We start from the raw sequence: 13,585 nt of genomic DNA on the forward strand, positions 1-13,585 counted from the left end.
TTCCTTCCATTCAGTCCTTGAGCAGATCATCTACAGACCTCTCAAGGTCCCTTCCAGTCCTATGATTCTATAAATATGGTACAGAGATTGTGCTACTTGTACTGGTAGGAAATCTTCTGCAATGGACAAAGACCATGTGTCCATATTGATCCTTTCAGATTTGTCACACTGACCATGAAGTGTAGTTGACATATTTTTGGACCTTTGAAAGCATAGGTAGAGTTGCTCATGAGGAATTCCATTCCTTTTTTTCCCTAAGAGGTCCTAGTGGGTAATAACATTAGGTAATTTTTCATCTGTCCTGAGGGTTCTTATATTGTATTTCAGAAGCGTCTATTCTATTGTCCTTCCCATTCAAAGCATATAGGAGGGCACATGGGGAAATAATGAGAATATTTGAGCTCTGGTGCCTCTATGTTAAACCAATAAAATAAAAAATCAGCAGGATCTTATTAAAGGGGATAAGACAAAATGTCACATTTATTGTGAATACAAAAAGAATCATAGTAGGCAGTCAGTTACAGCTATAACATTTCATTCAGTTTCACATTCATTCACACGTTCGTTCATACACACATACAGGTTCTGCAGCTGCTGTATAGTTACCAGTCCTGAATGTAGCTTGAGTTCGTGGCTTAGGTTTGTAGCTTGTGGCGGCTAACTGGCCAGGAAAGCAGGGCACAAGGAAGAGCTGGGTCTCTGTTGGGCATGCACCGATGCCCTTCCATGTTGGCAGCAGAATGTTACCCTTCAAAGTCTTCCATCTCACCCATCCTTTTTGTAGGCTTTAGTTTGAATCCAGAGTCTATAGGTCTTGCTGTGTCACGCTGCCTCTGGGTTCGGTGTGATTGATCACCTGTCAATTGCAGACATGACTTTCAGCCTAGGACCTGGCTTTGATGTTTCTTCAATTGTACTTTTGTTCTTTTCTTTTGAGGGTGGACTCCTCTTACTTTGTCAGCGCTGTTGTCTGCATCCTTAGCTGTTGGGTGTTTACACTTTATTTCATCAGGACAGGCTGGGGCTGGAGGTTGATTCCATCATCCATACATACCTCATTCACACATCTAAACTAAACTAATAAGATTACAGCAGGGTTTTGCAAAAATGAAGGTTGCAGCAAGCTTTTACAAAATGAAGTGAGCATTTTAAAATGGAGTTTGGGACAAGCTAAAATGGAGTTTGAGTTACAATATGGACAAGTGTCAGGAATGGCAAACAGTGAACAGAAGTTACAATGTTGAAACAGTGTAAGTTTCAGCGATTTAAGCAGCAATTGGATTGAAAGTGAAACTCAATTAGCCAGTTATTGGGGTAACCGGTTTTATGAATGAATGTTAATAAAACTTTGCTTATGAAGTTATATTAATAAAGTGAACAATTAAAAACAATTTCATTGATCAGTTCTACATCTAGTATGCAGATGCAACTGGCTCCACAGCATTCCTTATCAGATCCAGATGGTGAAGTTGATTGACTTACCTCAATGTCTTTCTAAAGTGGGAGTTGGATGCAGGTTAGCTAGCTAAGGGTATGTCTACGCTAGCAAGTTTCTGCCCAACAAGTTATACCCCTTTTATTAAAGCACTAGAGTTAAACTGCTATTGTGTGTCCACACTGCGCTCCTTGTGACGGTGGAGCGCATCCACATCAGCAGCTCTTGCAAGGGCAAAGAGAGCAGTGCATTGTAGTAGCTATTCCACTGTGCAACTGGCCGCAGGGTGCTTTGGGAAGGGTTTGCAATGCCTCAAGGGGCAGGCACAGCGTCACATGATGCAGGTTTCCCAATCCCTTGTTCTGTGGGCATTTTCCTACATTGCCAGCTGCTTTTCAACTGAAGTGTGGGGAAAGGGGGGCAGAGTGTGTGACAGGGAGTGTGTGTGTATGGAGGGGGCAGGAAAGAGTGTGTTTTGGGGGACAGAGAGTGTGTCAGCATGCTGTCTTGTAAGTTCAGACAGCAGCAGGAAGCAACAGTCCTGAGACAGGGGGAGGGGGAAACCCCGACATCAGCCCCTGTCTCCCTCCCCAACACTTGTCAGAAATGGAGCTTTGAAAGGGGAAGGGCACATGCCTTCACGGCAGCCAGCCGAGTTCAAAACAATGAGCAGAGTGGCCACTTGAGGGATTCCGGGACACTTCCAGAGGCCAACTGATTGCTTTCTGCACTGTAATGTATTTATACTGCCAATACAGCGCTGGAGCCTCGGTGCTGTAAGGCTTACAACTCTCGTGGAGGTGGTTCTTTTGCAACGCTGCAACTGAGGCGTTTCTGCGCACAAAGTAGCTTAGCAATGTGTAAACCTTGGGAGTTGCACTGCAGAAAGCTGCTTTACTGCGCAGAAACTTGCCAGTGGAGACAAGGCCTTCGTCTCAGTTCAGGGAAGACCAAGGAATGCTATTAGACAGGGAAAGCAAATGGAAGAAGTGGTAATTATTTCTGCCTTCTTGATTGAGGGGGTTTGCCCATCGTTTGTTAGTTATATTCACACATATTCATCTGGAAGTCTAGGTAGTAGCACTTGCCTAGAATGGGTTTCAGAGTAACAGCCGTGTTAGTCTGTATTCGTAAAAAGAAAAGGAGTACTTGTGGCACCTTAGAGACTAACCAGTTTATTTGAGCATGAGCTTTCGTGAGCTACAGCTCACTTCATCGGATGCATAGCATATCGTGGAAACTGCAGAAGACATTATATACACACAGAGATCATGAAACAAAACTTCCTCCCACCCCACTCGCCTGCTGGTAACAGCTTATCTAAAGTGACCATCAAGTAGGGCCATTTCCAGCACAAATCCAGGTTTTCTCACCCTTCCCTCCCCCCCCCACACACACACATACAAACTCACTCTCCTGCTGGTAATAGCCCATCCCTCTTTGAAACCTCTCTTTATAATGCGCATGATAATCAAGGTGGGTCATTTCCAGCACTAATCCAGGTTTTCTCACCCCCCCCACACACACACCCCCCTCCAAAAACCACACACACAAACTCACTCTCCTGCTGGCAATAGCTCATCTTACAATGTGCACAGCAATAATCCAAGTTTAACCAGAACGTCTTGGGGGGGGTTTGTAGGAAAAAAAACAAGGGGAGATAGGCTACCTTGCATAATGACTTAGCCACTCCCAGTCTCTATTCAAGCCCAAATTAATAGTATCCAATTTGCAAATGAATTCCAATTCAGCAGTTTCTCGCTGGAGTCTGGATTTGAAGTTTTTTTGCTTTAAGATAGCGACCCTCATGTCTGTGATTGCGTGACCAGAGAGATTGAAGTGTTCTCCGACTGATTTATGAATGTTATAATTCTTAACATCTGATTTGTGTCCATTTATTCTTTTACGTAGAGACTGTCCAGTTTGACCAATGTACATGGCAGAGGGGCATTGCTGGCACATGATGGCATATATCACATTGGTGGATGTGCAGGTGAACGAGCCTCTGATAGTGTGGCTGATGTTGTTAGGCCCTGTGATGGTGTTCCCTGAATAGATATGTGGGCACAGTTGGCAACGGGCTTTGTTGCAAGGATAGGTTCCTGGGTTAGTGGTTCTGTTGTGTGGTATGTGGTTGTTGGTGAGTATTCGCTTCAGGTTGGGGGGCTGTCTGTAGGCAAGGACTGGCCTTTCTCCCAAGATTTGTGAGAGTGTTGGGTCATCCTTCAGGATAGGTTGTAGATCCTTAATAAAGCGTTGGAGGGGTTTTAGTTGGGGGCTGAAGGTGACGGCTAGTGGCGTTCTGTTATTTTCTTTGTTAGGCCTGTCCTGTAGTAGGTGACTTCTGGGAACTCTTCTGGCTCTATCAATCTGTTTTTTCACTTCCGCAGGTGGGTATTGTAGTTGTAAGAATGCTTGATAGAGATCTTGTAGGTGTTTGTCTCTGTCTGAGGGGTTGGAGCAAATGCGGTTGTATCGCAGAGCTTGGCTGTAGACGATGGATCGTGTGGTGTGGTCAGGGTGAAAGCTGGAGGCATGTAGGTAGGAATAGCGGTCAGTAGGTTTCCGGTATAGGGTGGTGTTGATGTGACAATCGTTTATTAGCACTGTAGTGTCCAGGAAGTGGATCTCTTGTGTGGACTGGACCAGGCTGAGGTTGATGGTGGGATGGAAATTGTTGAAATCATGGTGGAATTCCTCAAGGGCTTCTTTTCCATGGGTCCAGATGATGAAGATGTCATCAATATAGCGCAAGTAAAGTAGGGGCGTTAGGGGACGAGAGCTGAGGAAGCGTTGTTCTAAATCAGCCATAAAAATGTTGGCATACTGTGGGGCCATGCGGGTACCCATAGCAGTGCCGCTGATCTGAAGGTATACATTGTCCCCAAATGTAAAATAGTTATGGGTAAGGACAAAGTCACAAAGTTCAGCCACCAGGTTAGCCGTGACATTATCGGGGATAGTGTTCTTGATGGATTGTAGTCCATCTTTGTGTGGAATGTTGGTGTAGAGGGCTTCTACATCCATAGTGGCCAGGATGGTGTTATCAGGAAGATCACCAATGGATTGTAGTTTCCTCAGGAAGTCAGTGGTGTCTCGAAGGTAGCTGGGAGTGCTGGTAGCGTAGGGCCTGAGGAGTGAGTCTACATAGCCGGACAATCCTGCTGTCAGGGTGCCAATGCCTGAGATGATGGGGCGCCCAGGATTTCCAGGTTTATGGATCTTGGGTAGTAGATAGAATATCCCAGGTCGGGGTTCCAGGGGTGTGTCTGTGCGGATTTGATCTTGTGCTTTTTCAGGAAGTTTCTTGAGCAAATGCTGTAGATGCTTTTGGTAACTCTCAGTGGGATCAGAGGGTAATGGCTTGTAGAATATGGTGTTGGAGAGCTGCCGAGCAGCCTCTTGTTCATATTCCGACCTATTCATGATGACAACAGCACCTCCTTTGTCAGTCTTTTTGATTATGATGTCAGAGTTGTTTCTGAGGCTGTGGATGGCATTGTGTTCTGCACGGCTGAGGTTATGCGGCAAGTGATGCTGCTTTTCCACAATTTCAGCCCGTGCACGTCGGCGGAAGCACTCTATGTAGAAGTCCAGTCTGCTGTTTCGACCTTCAGGAGGAGTCCACCTAGAATCCTTCTTTTTGTAATGTTGGTAGGCAGGCCTCTGTGGATCATTATGTTGTTCAGAGGTATTTTGGAAATATTCCTTGAGTCGGAGACGTCGAAAATAGGATTCTAGGTCACCACAGAACTGTATCATGTTCGAGGGGGTGGAGGGGCAGAAGGAGAGACCCCGAGATAGGACAGCTGCTTCTGCTGGGCTGAGAGTATAGTTGGATAGGTTAACAATATTGCTGGGTGGGTTGAGGGAACCATTGCTGTGGCCCCTTGTAGCCTGTAGTAGTTTAGAAAGTTTAGTGTCCTTTTTCTTTTGTAGAGAAGTAAAGTGTGCGTTGTAAGTTTTGTTTCATGGTCTCTGTGTGTATATAATGTCTTCTGCAGTTTCCACGATATGCTATGCATCCGACGAAGTGAGCTGTAGCTCACGAAAGCTCATGCTCAGATAAACTGGTTAGTCTCTAAGGTGCCACAAGTACTCCTTTTCTTTTTTCTTTCTAGAATGGGTTTGTTTTTTAATCTGTGCTTCATAAGAATGATTTTTTTTCTCTTTTTGATGTTGACTTCACTTCATAATTAGATTACTACATTGTCCTCTGCCTTGGGCTACACCTGAAGACTATTCTGAAACTCTAGCTAGTGCCAAAGGAGGCATGCTGCTTTGCCTGGTGGTGCTTCTTACAGGGACATCACACCCATGTTTCACAGTCTTCACTAGCTTCCAGCTGATTTCCATATGCAATTTAAGATTTTGACTTTCATCTTGAAAGCAACAGGCTTAGGTCCTGGTTACCTTCAGAACTGCTTCTATCCTTGCAGCTGCAATCAACTGAAGTGTGCAAGTTTACAGCTTTCTGGTGCAAAAAGATGATTTATGGCAAGAATAATTTCAGTAAAGGCTCTTTAGCTCTGCAACTCACTTCTCTCACCCTACCTCATAGAATCATGGGGTTAGAAGGGACCACACAGGTCATTTAGTCTAACCCCCTGCCAAGATGCAGGATTTGCTGTGGCTAAACCATCCAAGACAGATGGCTATCCAGCCTCCTGTGAAGGAGCTTCCACAACCTCCCTGGGCAGTCTGTTCCATTGTCCTACTGTTCTTACAGTTAGGAAGTTTTTCCTGAGATTTACTCCAAATCTCATCCCCAGTAGGTCCATCACAGCCCACATTTAGTGACCCGAAGATCGAACAGCAAACCTGATTGTTTTCTCACACTTCTTCTGGGGGAAGCTGATTGGGTGTATTGGGTTTAGTGGGAATGTAACAGGGTAGGGCTTGCCCCATGGGCTGAAGAGCCAGGGGCTAAGCCAACCCTGAATACAGCATGAACTTCACCTTACAGTATAAAAGGAGCAGGAAGTTGCAATGAATGGGGGGAAAGTCGGAAAGTTGTTGTAGAGTGTGTAGAAAGTGTACTAGGCAGGGAGGCCGGTACAAGCAGGGTAGGGATGGTAAAGGGCTCAGGTAGGAAGGCCAAAGAAGAAGGGGAGAAACCTTGGGTTGTGTGGACTTATGAAGGGACTTGGTTTTGAGTTTTATCATTTAATCTATATTGATAAACCTAGTTCCCAAGGAGGGATATCTTTTGATCAAGAAAAAGCCTGAAGTGAAATTTACATGAATAGTCCAAGAGGGGAAACTGAGGCAGGGTGCCTGTAATTTGACTCTAGGCCATGAGAGAGTTTATGAAAGGTTGCTGGCCCAATCACAAGGGGGATATAATTTTGTTGTAGAGTAGGGAATTTTTTTTTATGTGTGGCTTTTTCTTAATATTGATCCAAATATTTGAATTTTATGATTTTACTGTCATCAAGGATTTTAGAAGACTGCCAACTATTAAAAATGTGGCCTTCTGAGCTGGCTTTTTTATGTCTGCACTGTGGTTTAAACAGGAAAGTATCAAGTTATCTGGATTTTTCTCTCTGCACGAGTTGTGTAAAGCACTTAACTTCTGTCTGCTTTCCCATCTGCAAATTGGGGATAACTCAGGAATCTAGGGAGGCTTAGTCAGTGGCTGAGACCACTGATAAAGAATCTTTTATTCAATGAAAAGCAGTGTTATCCTTTTAACAGTGCTTGCCTTTTAAGACCTCAATTGTGGGCTCCCCAGTTTTTGTGACCCCTTAAGGGTGCACCTGCATGGCCTAGGGCAATGAGCCTCCCAGCCCCTGTTGACAGACTTGGGGTTGCAGGGCTCATGCTAGCCCTCTAAAAATAGCTGTGTAGATGGTGCTTTGAAGTTGCAGCTTGGGCTGAGCTCAGATTCTGAAGCCTAGAAAGCGTGGTGGGCTTCTATTTTTAGAGCACTAGTATGAGCCCCACAAGCTAGAGTCTGTTTACCTGGGCTCAGAGGCTCACTGCTGTGGGCTATGTAGATGTATCCTCTGTGGCTCTTTTATTTAAATAATCTCAGCTCTTATTTAAAAAGACAAGTATATTTCTGAGGCTATGCAGTTAAGTATGACTTCTGTAGCATTTGTATTGCAGTCTTAACCATTTAGATGGGTAGATGAATAGCAGAATTGTAGACCATGTGATACGGAAGTTTCTATCCATGGTTAATACTAAAGTATTGTTGTTAGGGATCCTGTGGGGAAAAACAGTATGTGATCATCTAATCAAAGACAGTATAAAAAGAGCAGGAAGTTGCAATCATTCATATGCACATGCAGTAAATTAAGATTGTAGACAACCTTAGTTCTGGAGTTTCTTTACTTTGTAAATTCAGGTTTGAGAATGGTAGCTGTGTTAGTCTGTATCAGCAAAAAAAACCAAGGAGTACTTGTGGCACCTTAGAGACTAACAAATTTATTTGGGCATAAGCTTTCGAGGGCTAAAACCCACTTCATCGGATGCATGCAGTGGAAAATACAGTAGGAAGATATATATACACAGAGAACATGAAAAAATGGGTGTTGCCATACCAACTATAATGAGACTAATCAATTAAGCTGGGCTATTATCAGCAGGAGAAAAAAAAAACTTTTGCAGTGATTATCAGGATGGTCCATTTCAAACAGTTGACAAGAAGGTGTGAGTAACAGTAGCGGAAAAATTAGCATGGGAAAATAGTTTGTACTTTGTGTAATGACCCATCCACTCCCAGTCTTTATTCAAGCCTAATTTAATGGTGTCCAGTTTGCAAATTAGTTCCAATTCTGCAGTTTCTCATTGGAGTCTGTTTTTGAAGTTTTTTTGTTGGAGAATTGCAACTTTTAGGTCTGACATTGAATGGCCAGGGAGGTTGAAGTGTTCTCCGACTGGTTTTTGAATGTTATAATTCTTGACATCTGATTTGTGGTGTAAGTAGAATAGGGCCATCAGGGGACGAGAGCTGAGGAAGCGTTGTTCTAAGTCAGCCATAAAAACGTTGGCATACTGTGGGGCCATGCGGGTACCCATAGCAGTGCCGCTGACTTAAAGGTGTACATTGTCCCCAAATATGAAATAGTTGTGGGTGAGGACAAAGTCACCAAGTTCAGTCACCAGGTTTGCCATGACATTATCGGGGATACTGTTCCTTACTGCTTGTAGTCCATCTTTGTGTGGAATGTTGGTGTAGAGGAATTCTACATCCACGGTTGCCAGGATGGTGTATGACAGCAGAGGAAAGCAGAGACTCAGGACTCCTGGGTTCCATTCCAGGCTCTGGATGTATTCTAGTAGTTATAAACCCTTGTGCCCTTGGCTTGTCCTCCTTACTTTCCCCCTGCCCGTATCCAAACCCTTCCCAGTTCCTTTGCACCAGCCCTCATCTCCCTCCGTGCTTATTTAACACACACACCCCGGCCAAAAAAAAAACAAATAAAACCCTGCTTGCCTGGACCCTCCAGCTCCTGCAACCCACTCTCCTTCCTGCTTAGAATCATAGAATATTAGGGTTGGAAGAGACCTCCGGAGGTCATCTAGTCCAATCCCCTGCTCAAAGCAGGACCAACACCAACTATTCTTCAACTATGCTTCTATTCACCTCCTGCCACTCCTTCTGCCTCCTGTCCCTCAGCCCGTTGCATTCACGTCAGGCTGCTCCATGTTGCCTGGGCACCAGTAGAGACAGTATTGAGAGCACAGAGACAGTCGCCCTGCTCTCAGTGCCAGTGTCCACTGCCACAGCAACCCCAGCAGAGTGGAAGAGCAATTACAAGGCATCTTGCTCAGTGTCTGCGGCCTTGTTGCAGCATACACAATTAATCACTCAATGGTGATTGTGTTTGTAAAATCTACTAACAGATAGAATCTGCGTGGGGATGGAACATCCTCGCTACAGATGGCATCTTTGAGATCTTAGACACGAAACTTGTTAACAAGTCTCTCCTAAATCTGAACTGCATTTTTTCCTCATAGTCTCATCACTTGGCCAAATATGGATGAACTTTTGCAGGGATGGTAGAAGGCACATTCCTACCGCAGACCACCCCCTTGCCAAATTTCAAGCCCTTGCTCCAAAGTATGGGGGTGCTAGAGTTACTCAATAAAACAGTTGTAAGAATTTGTTTAATAGTGGGCAAAACAATATTTTTTCCCATCTCATTCTCAGAAATGACAATCATTTTAGCTGAAGCGTTATATGTGTCAGCCTGAGCAGACACCTGGCATAGAAAACTTCAGCCAAGATGGTTGAAGTTTGACACAGTTTACCACAACTGAAAACAGGCTCTTTATGATGGAAAGTGTTGGCCAACCTTAACTAATATATCAAATATATTTTAAAGGTCTCACAATAATCATTGAAATCCCTTTCCCCTGTAATTAATGAGGACACTTATGTTCTTTGTTCTTATGTTTAAAAGATGTAGCAAAGTTTGAGGATCCTGAGAACAGACTTATTGTAAACGAGATCATCAAAGAAACTGGAAAACCTCGAAATTATGGTTTGACAGATGAAGAAAAGGAAGAACTAGAACGCAAAGCAGCCGAGGCACGCCTTGCCAAAGAAGCAGAAGACAATGCTGAACAGGAGCGTAAAGACGCTGAGGAAAGGGCTGAAAAGGTGGCAAACTGGGAAGAGTGGGTAAGTTATTACAGAGTTCTGCACAAACCTAATTATATACCTGTTTTAGAAAATAGCAGTTATGGGATCTCCAGTAGTCTTATCATTTGACCATATGCAAAAATGTTTGACTTGGGCATGCATGTGATGCTTGGGTCAGAGCTATGCAGTGTCATTCCATTTCAAAAGTGTGGTATCTGCTCTGTAGTCTCCTATACCAAGTTGCATATTTGTTTTCATATTTCCTTCATCGGATGTATTTTGAGACCCTTGTTAAAGAATTCAAATATTAATAAAGTTACAACAGAAGCTTTTGAGTGTCGTTACCAAAATACCCTTAAAACAAGCTTGATGATCTTCCTCCTCTTAACGCCTTATAAATGTCCAGTGAGATTTCAGATATTGATTGGAACACTCCAGAGCAAGAAACTGAAGAAAAAGGGCTTTAGTAGCCCTTACACAAGTGTGCCACAGTGAGTTACACCATCACCTTACCCCTCCTCTGGGATTTTGCCACAGATGGGCAAAGACTACTGCACCATTGGAGCTGCCCCAGATGAGGCTTTCAAGGAGATGCACTGAATCAACACATCTCCTGTGTGCATTCTCCATGCTCCCTTTTTGGCTACCTTTGCACACTTTTGCTCACACAGTAGGCATAAAGATTCCAGCTGTCTTGTGCTACTATAAATGGTCTCCAGGTGGACTTGCTGAAACTTGCAGAACCACTCAGACATTGAAAGGGGCAGAAGATTCAAAGCCAAAGGAGGAGAGCCAAAGATTCCCTCTTACCAACCTTTCAGTCACCTTATTGAGCCTGTGAAATCAAAATTAATTAACATTATGTCATTTCTTGCTGGTGCTGAAATGAACTGACAAAAGTCAGGGAAATCCTTCTATGGAGCCAAACAGTAGCAGTAATAAGCTGCTTTATCTTGCCATTTGTAATTGTTTACTATAATATGTCAAGTATCAGAGGGCTAGCCATGTTAGTCTGGATCTGTAAAAGTGGCAAAGAGTCCTGCGGCACCTTATAGAATAACAGACGTATTGGAGCATAAGCTTTCGTGGGTGAATACCCACTTCGTCGGATGCTATGAGCATTTTCCTCATCCTCCTCCATCCTGCCAGGAACTCTCCAGTTTACTTTCTTCTCTCTTCTTGTCTGCTAAAGTCTTGATTGTCATCTTTATGACTCCACTGATAAGGATTCAACATTTGTCAATTATCTGCAGTACTTAACTCTGTCTATAGAAACACAGGAATTGCCATACTGCATCAGTCCAGTGGTCCTATGTAGTACCCTGCGTCTGACAGTGGCCAGTACCAACTGCTTCAAGAAAATAAACCCTTTAGTAGGCCATTTTGGGACACTCTGCCTCCCATGAAAAGTTTCATGATAATTCTCAAGATTTAGAGGTTGGATTATGCCCTCATTTTAAGGACTTGTATCCCTTCCAGAGCCCTTGTTTGTTTTTTTACTTAATATTTACTTTTATAACTCTGGATATTCATGTTATCTACATAGGTTTAATAATTTTTTAGAATCCTGCTAAGTGCTTGGCCTCAGTGATACCTCGTGGTCCTGAGTTTTGCAGGCTAAACTGTGTTGAATTAAAATAGTATTTCCTTTTATTAGTTTTGAATGTGAGACCTTGTAACTCCATTCTCTCCTCTCTGTAGTGTACCTACTGTAATATTCCCTTTTCGGTCCATCCAGCCTTTTTTCCCCTCTTTTTTTTTTTTTTGCCTACTGCATGCAATAAGCAAGGAACAGCAGTTACCTTAGTCCTCCTTCCCCTTTTTTTCCTAACAAGATGGAATGAAGCAGGCAAGGAAGAGCAAACAAAAGGAGAAAATTAGGGCAAAGAAAGTGTTTGGGGAAAGAAAAGAGGAGAGCAAGGGTCAAAAAGGGCAGCATCAAAGAGAACAATTCCTCCCTTCTGCCTCTCTCCTGGCCTCATTAGACTGAATACAAGAGGCAGTTCACCACTTTTCAGAGGTTGCATGATTGGCTACCCATTGAGTAACGTCTTCTCTCAGAAGATGGGTATTCGTGCTAGTATTGAGACTCTTTTTTTCTTCCCTCTCCCAATGTTGACTGACTTTGCTGGTCCCTTCTGAGGGCAAGTCTACACTATGGGGCTAAGTTGACCTAAGTTACGCAACTCCAGCTACGTGAAATACGTGAAATGGTGGCATCCAAGACTATGCAGATGAGGCAAGAGAGGAAGGGGAAGAAGGCAAAAGCCAAGACCTGCTAAAAGTTTAGTGGTGAGGAAAGCGATTATAGCAGGATCTTTCAAGTTCTGTGGGATAGGGAAAACAATTCCTCCAAGAAGGAAAGTGTGCAATCTTCTGGAGGAGGAAAGTCTTCAGTGGATGGAGATTAAATAAAGGGCAGATTGCTCTCCAGTCGACTCCGGTACTCTACTGGAACGAGAAGCATAAGGTAAGTCGACAGGAGAGTTTCTCCCATCGACCCAGCACTGTGTAGACACCACAGTAAGTCGACCTAAGCTACATCAACTCCAGCTACGTTATTCACGTATGCTTACCTTATGTTTCTCGTTCCAGTAGAGTACCGGAGTCGACTGGAGAGCAATCTGCGGTTGATTTAGCGGGTCTTCACTAGACACGCTAAATCAACTCCCAGTGGATCGATCGCCACAACAGCGATCCACAGTAAGCGTAGACATGCCCTGACTAACACCACACTCTGTTCAGCTGCTTCAAGTGCCCCAGCGCAACGGTTCTCCCAAGTGGGGGACAGTAGAGCAGATCTGGCCAGGCATATTCTCCAGCTCTGTTTTATAGGCTTTGTATTTGGTGCCCTTTATTTACTCTCCATCCACTGAAGACTTTCCTCCTCCAGAAGATTGCACACTTTCCTTCTTGGAGGAATTGTTTTCCCTATCCCACAGAACTTGAAAGATCCTGCTATAATCGCTTTCCTCACCACTAAACTTTGTTTTTGCCTTCTTCCCCTTCCTCTCTTGCCTCATCTGCATAGTCTTGGATGCCACCATTTCAGGCTGAGGTGTCCATTTGGGCACTCTATCAGTGCTTTAATGCACTGGAGTTACTGGTAATATGCTTAGCTCTTCTTGCCTGGGAACCACTGCTAGCTCAACACTGTGTCTTAGTCCAGTGTGACAAACAAGCTCCAGTGGCATATGTAAACTGGCAAGGGGCACTCACAGCCCTCAGCTCCTGTCAGAAGCCTTCTGCTTTTGTGTTTAGGCAGAATCCCATATTTCTTTCCTTATAGCAGTCATCGTCAGGGGCAAGAAGAATGTCTCAGAAGTTGGACTTAGCAAAGCATCCCTATTTTGAAACAATGTTTGCATCCCCAGCACATTGCAGTTGAAGTATCTGCGAAGTTCTGATATCTTATTAGAGACAAACCAGTTGAACAAGTGCCCCGGATTTTGGTAAATTACCTAGAAGATCCAAGGATTAGAGCATGGAGCTGGGCTGCTCCTCACCCACCCATTCTTCAGATTCCCAACTATGGAAAGTCAGGCAGGATTTTG

At 44.0% G+C, this 13,585-nt stretch overlaps 1 protein-coding gene across 1 annotated transcript in view; it reads left to right on the plus strand.

Annotated features, from left to right (window-relative positions):
* Positions 1 to 13,585, plus strand: part of AK7 (adenylate kinase 7) — a 64,016-nt gene that overhangs the window by 45,754 nt on the left and 4,677 nt on the right. Inside the window, exon 16 of the mRNA XM_074956191.1 lies at positions 9,850 to 10,070. Within this exon, the coding sequence (XP_074812292.1) occupies positions 9,850 to 10,070 (221 nt within the window). The remainder of the gene's footprint in view (positions 1 to 9,849; positions 10,071 to 13,585) is intronic.

The sequence above is a fragment of the Natator depressus genome, chromosome 6 (assembly GCF_965152275.1).
Source record: "Natator depressus isolate rNatDep1 chromosome 6, rNatDep2.hap1, whole genome shotgun sequence".
NCBI classification, from domain to species: domain Eukaryota; kingdom Metazoa; phylum Chordata; order Testudines; family Cheloniidae; genus Natator; species Natator depressus.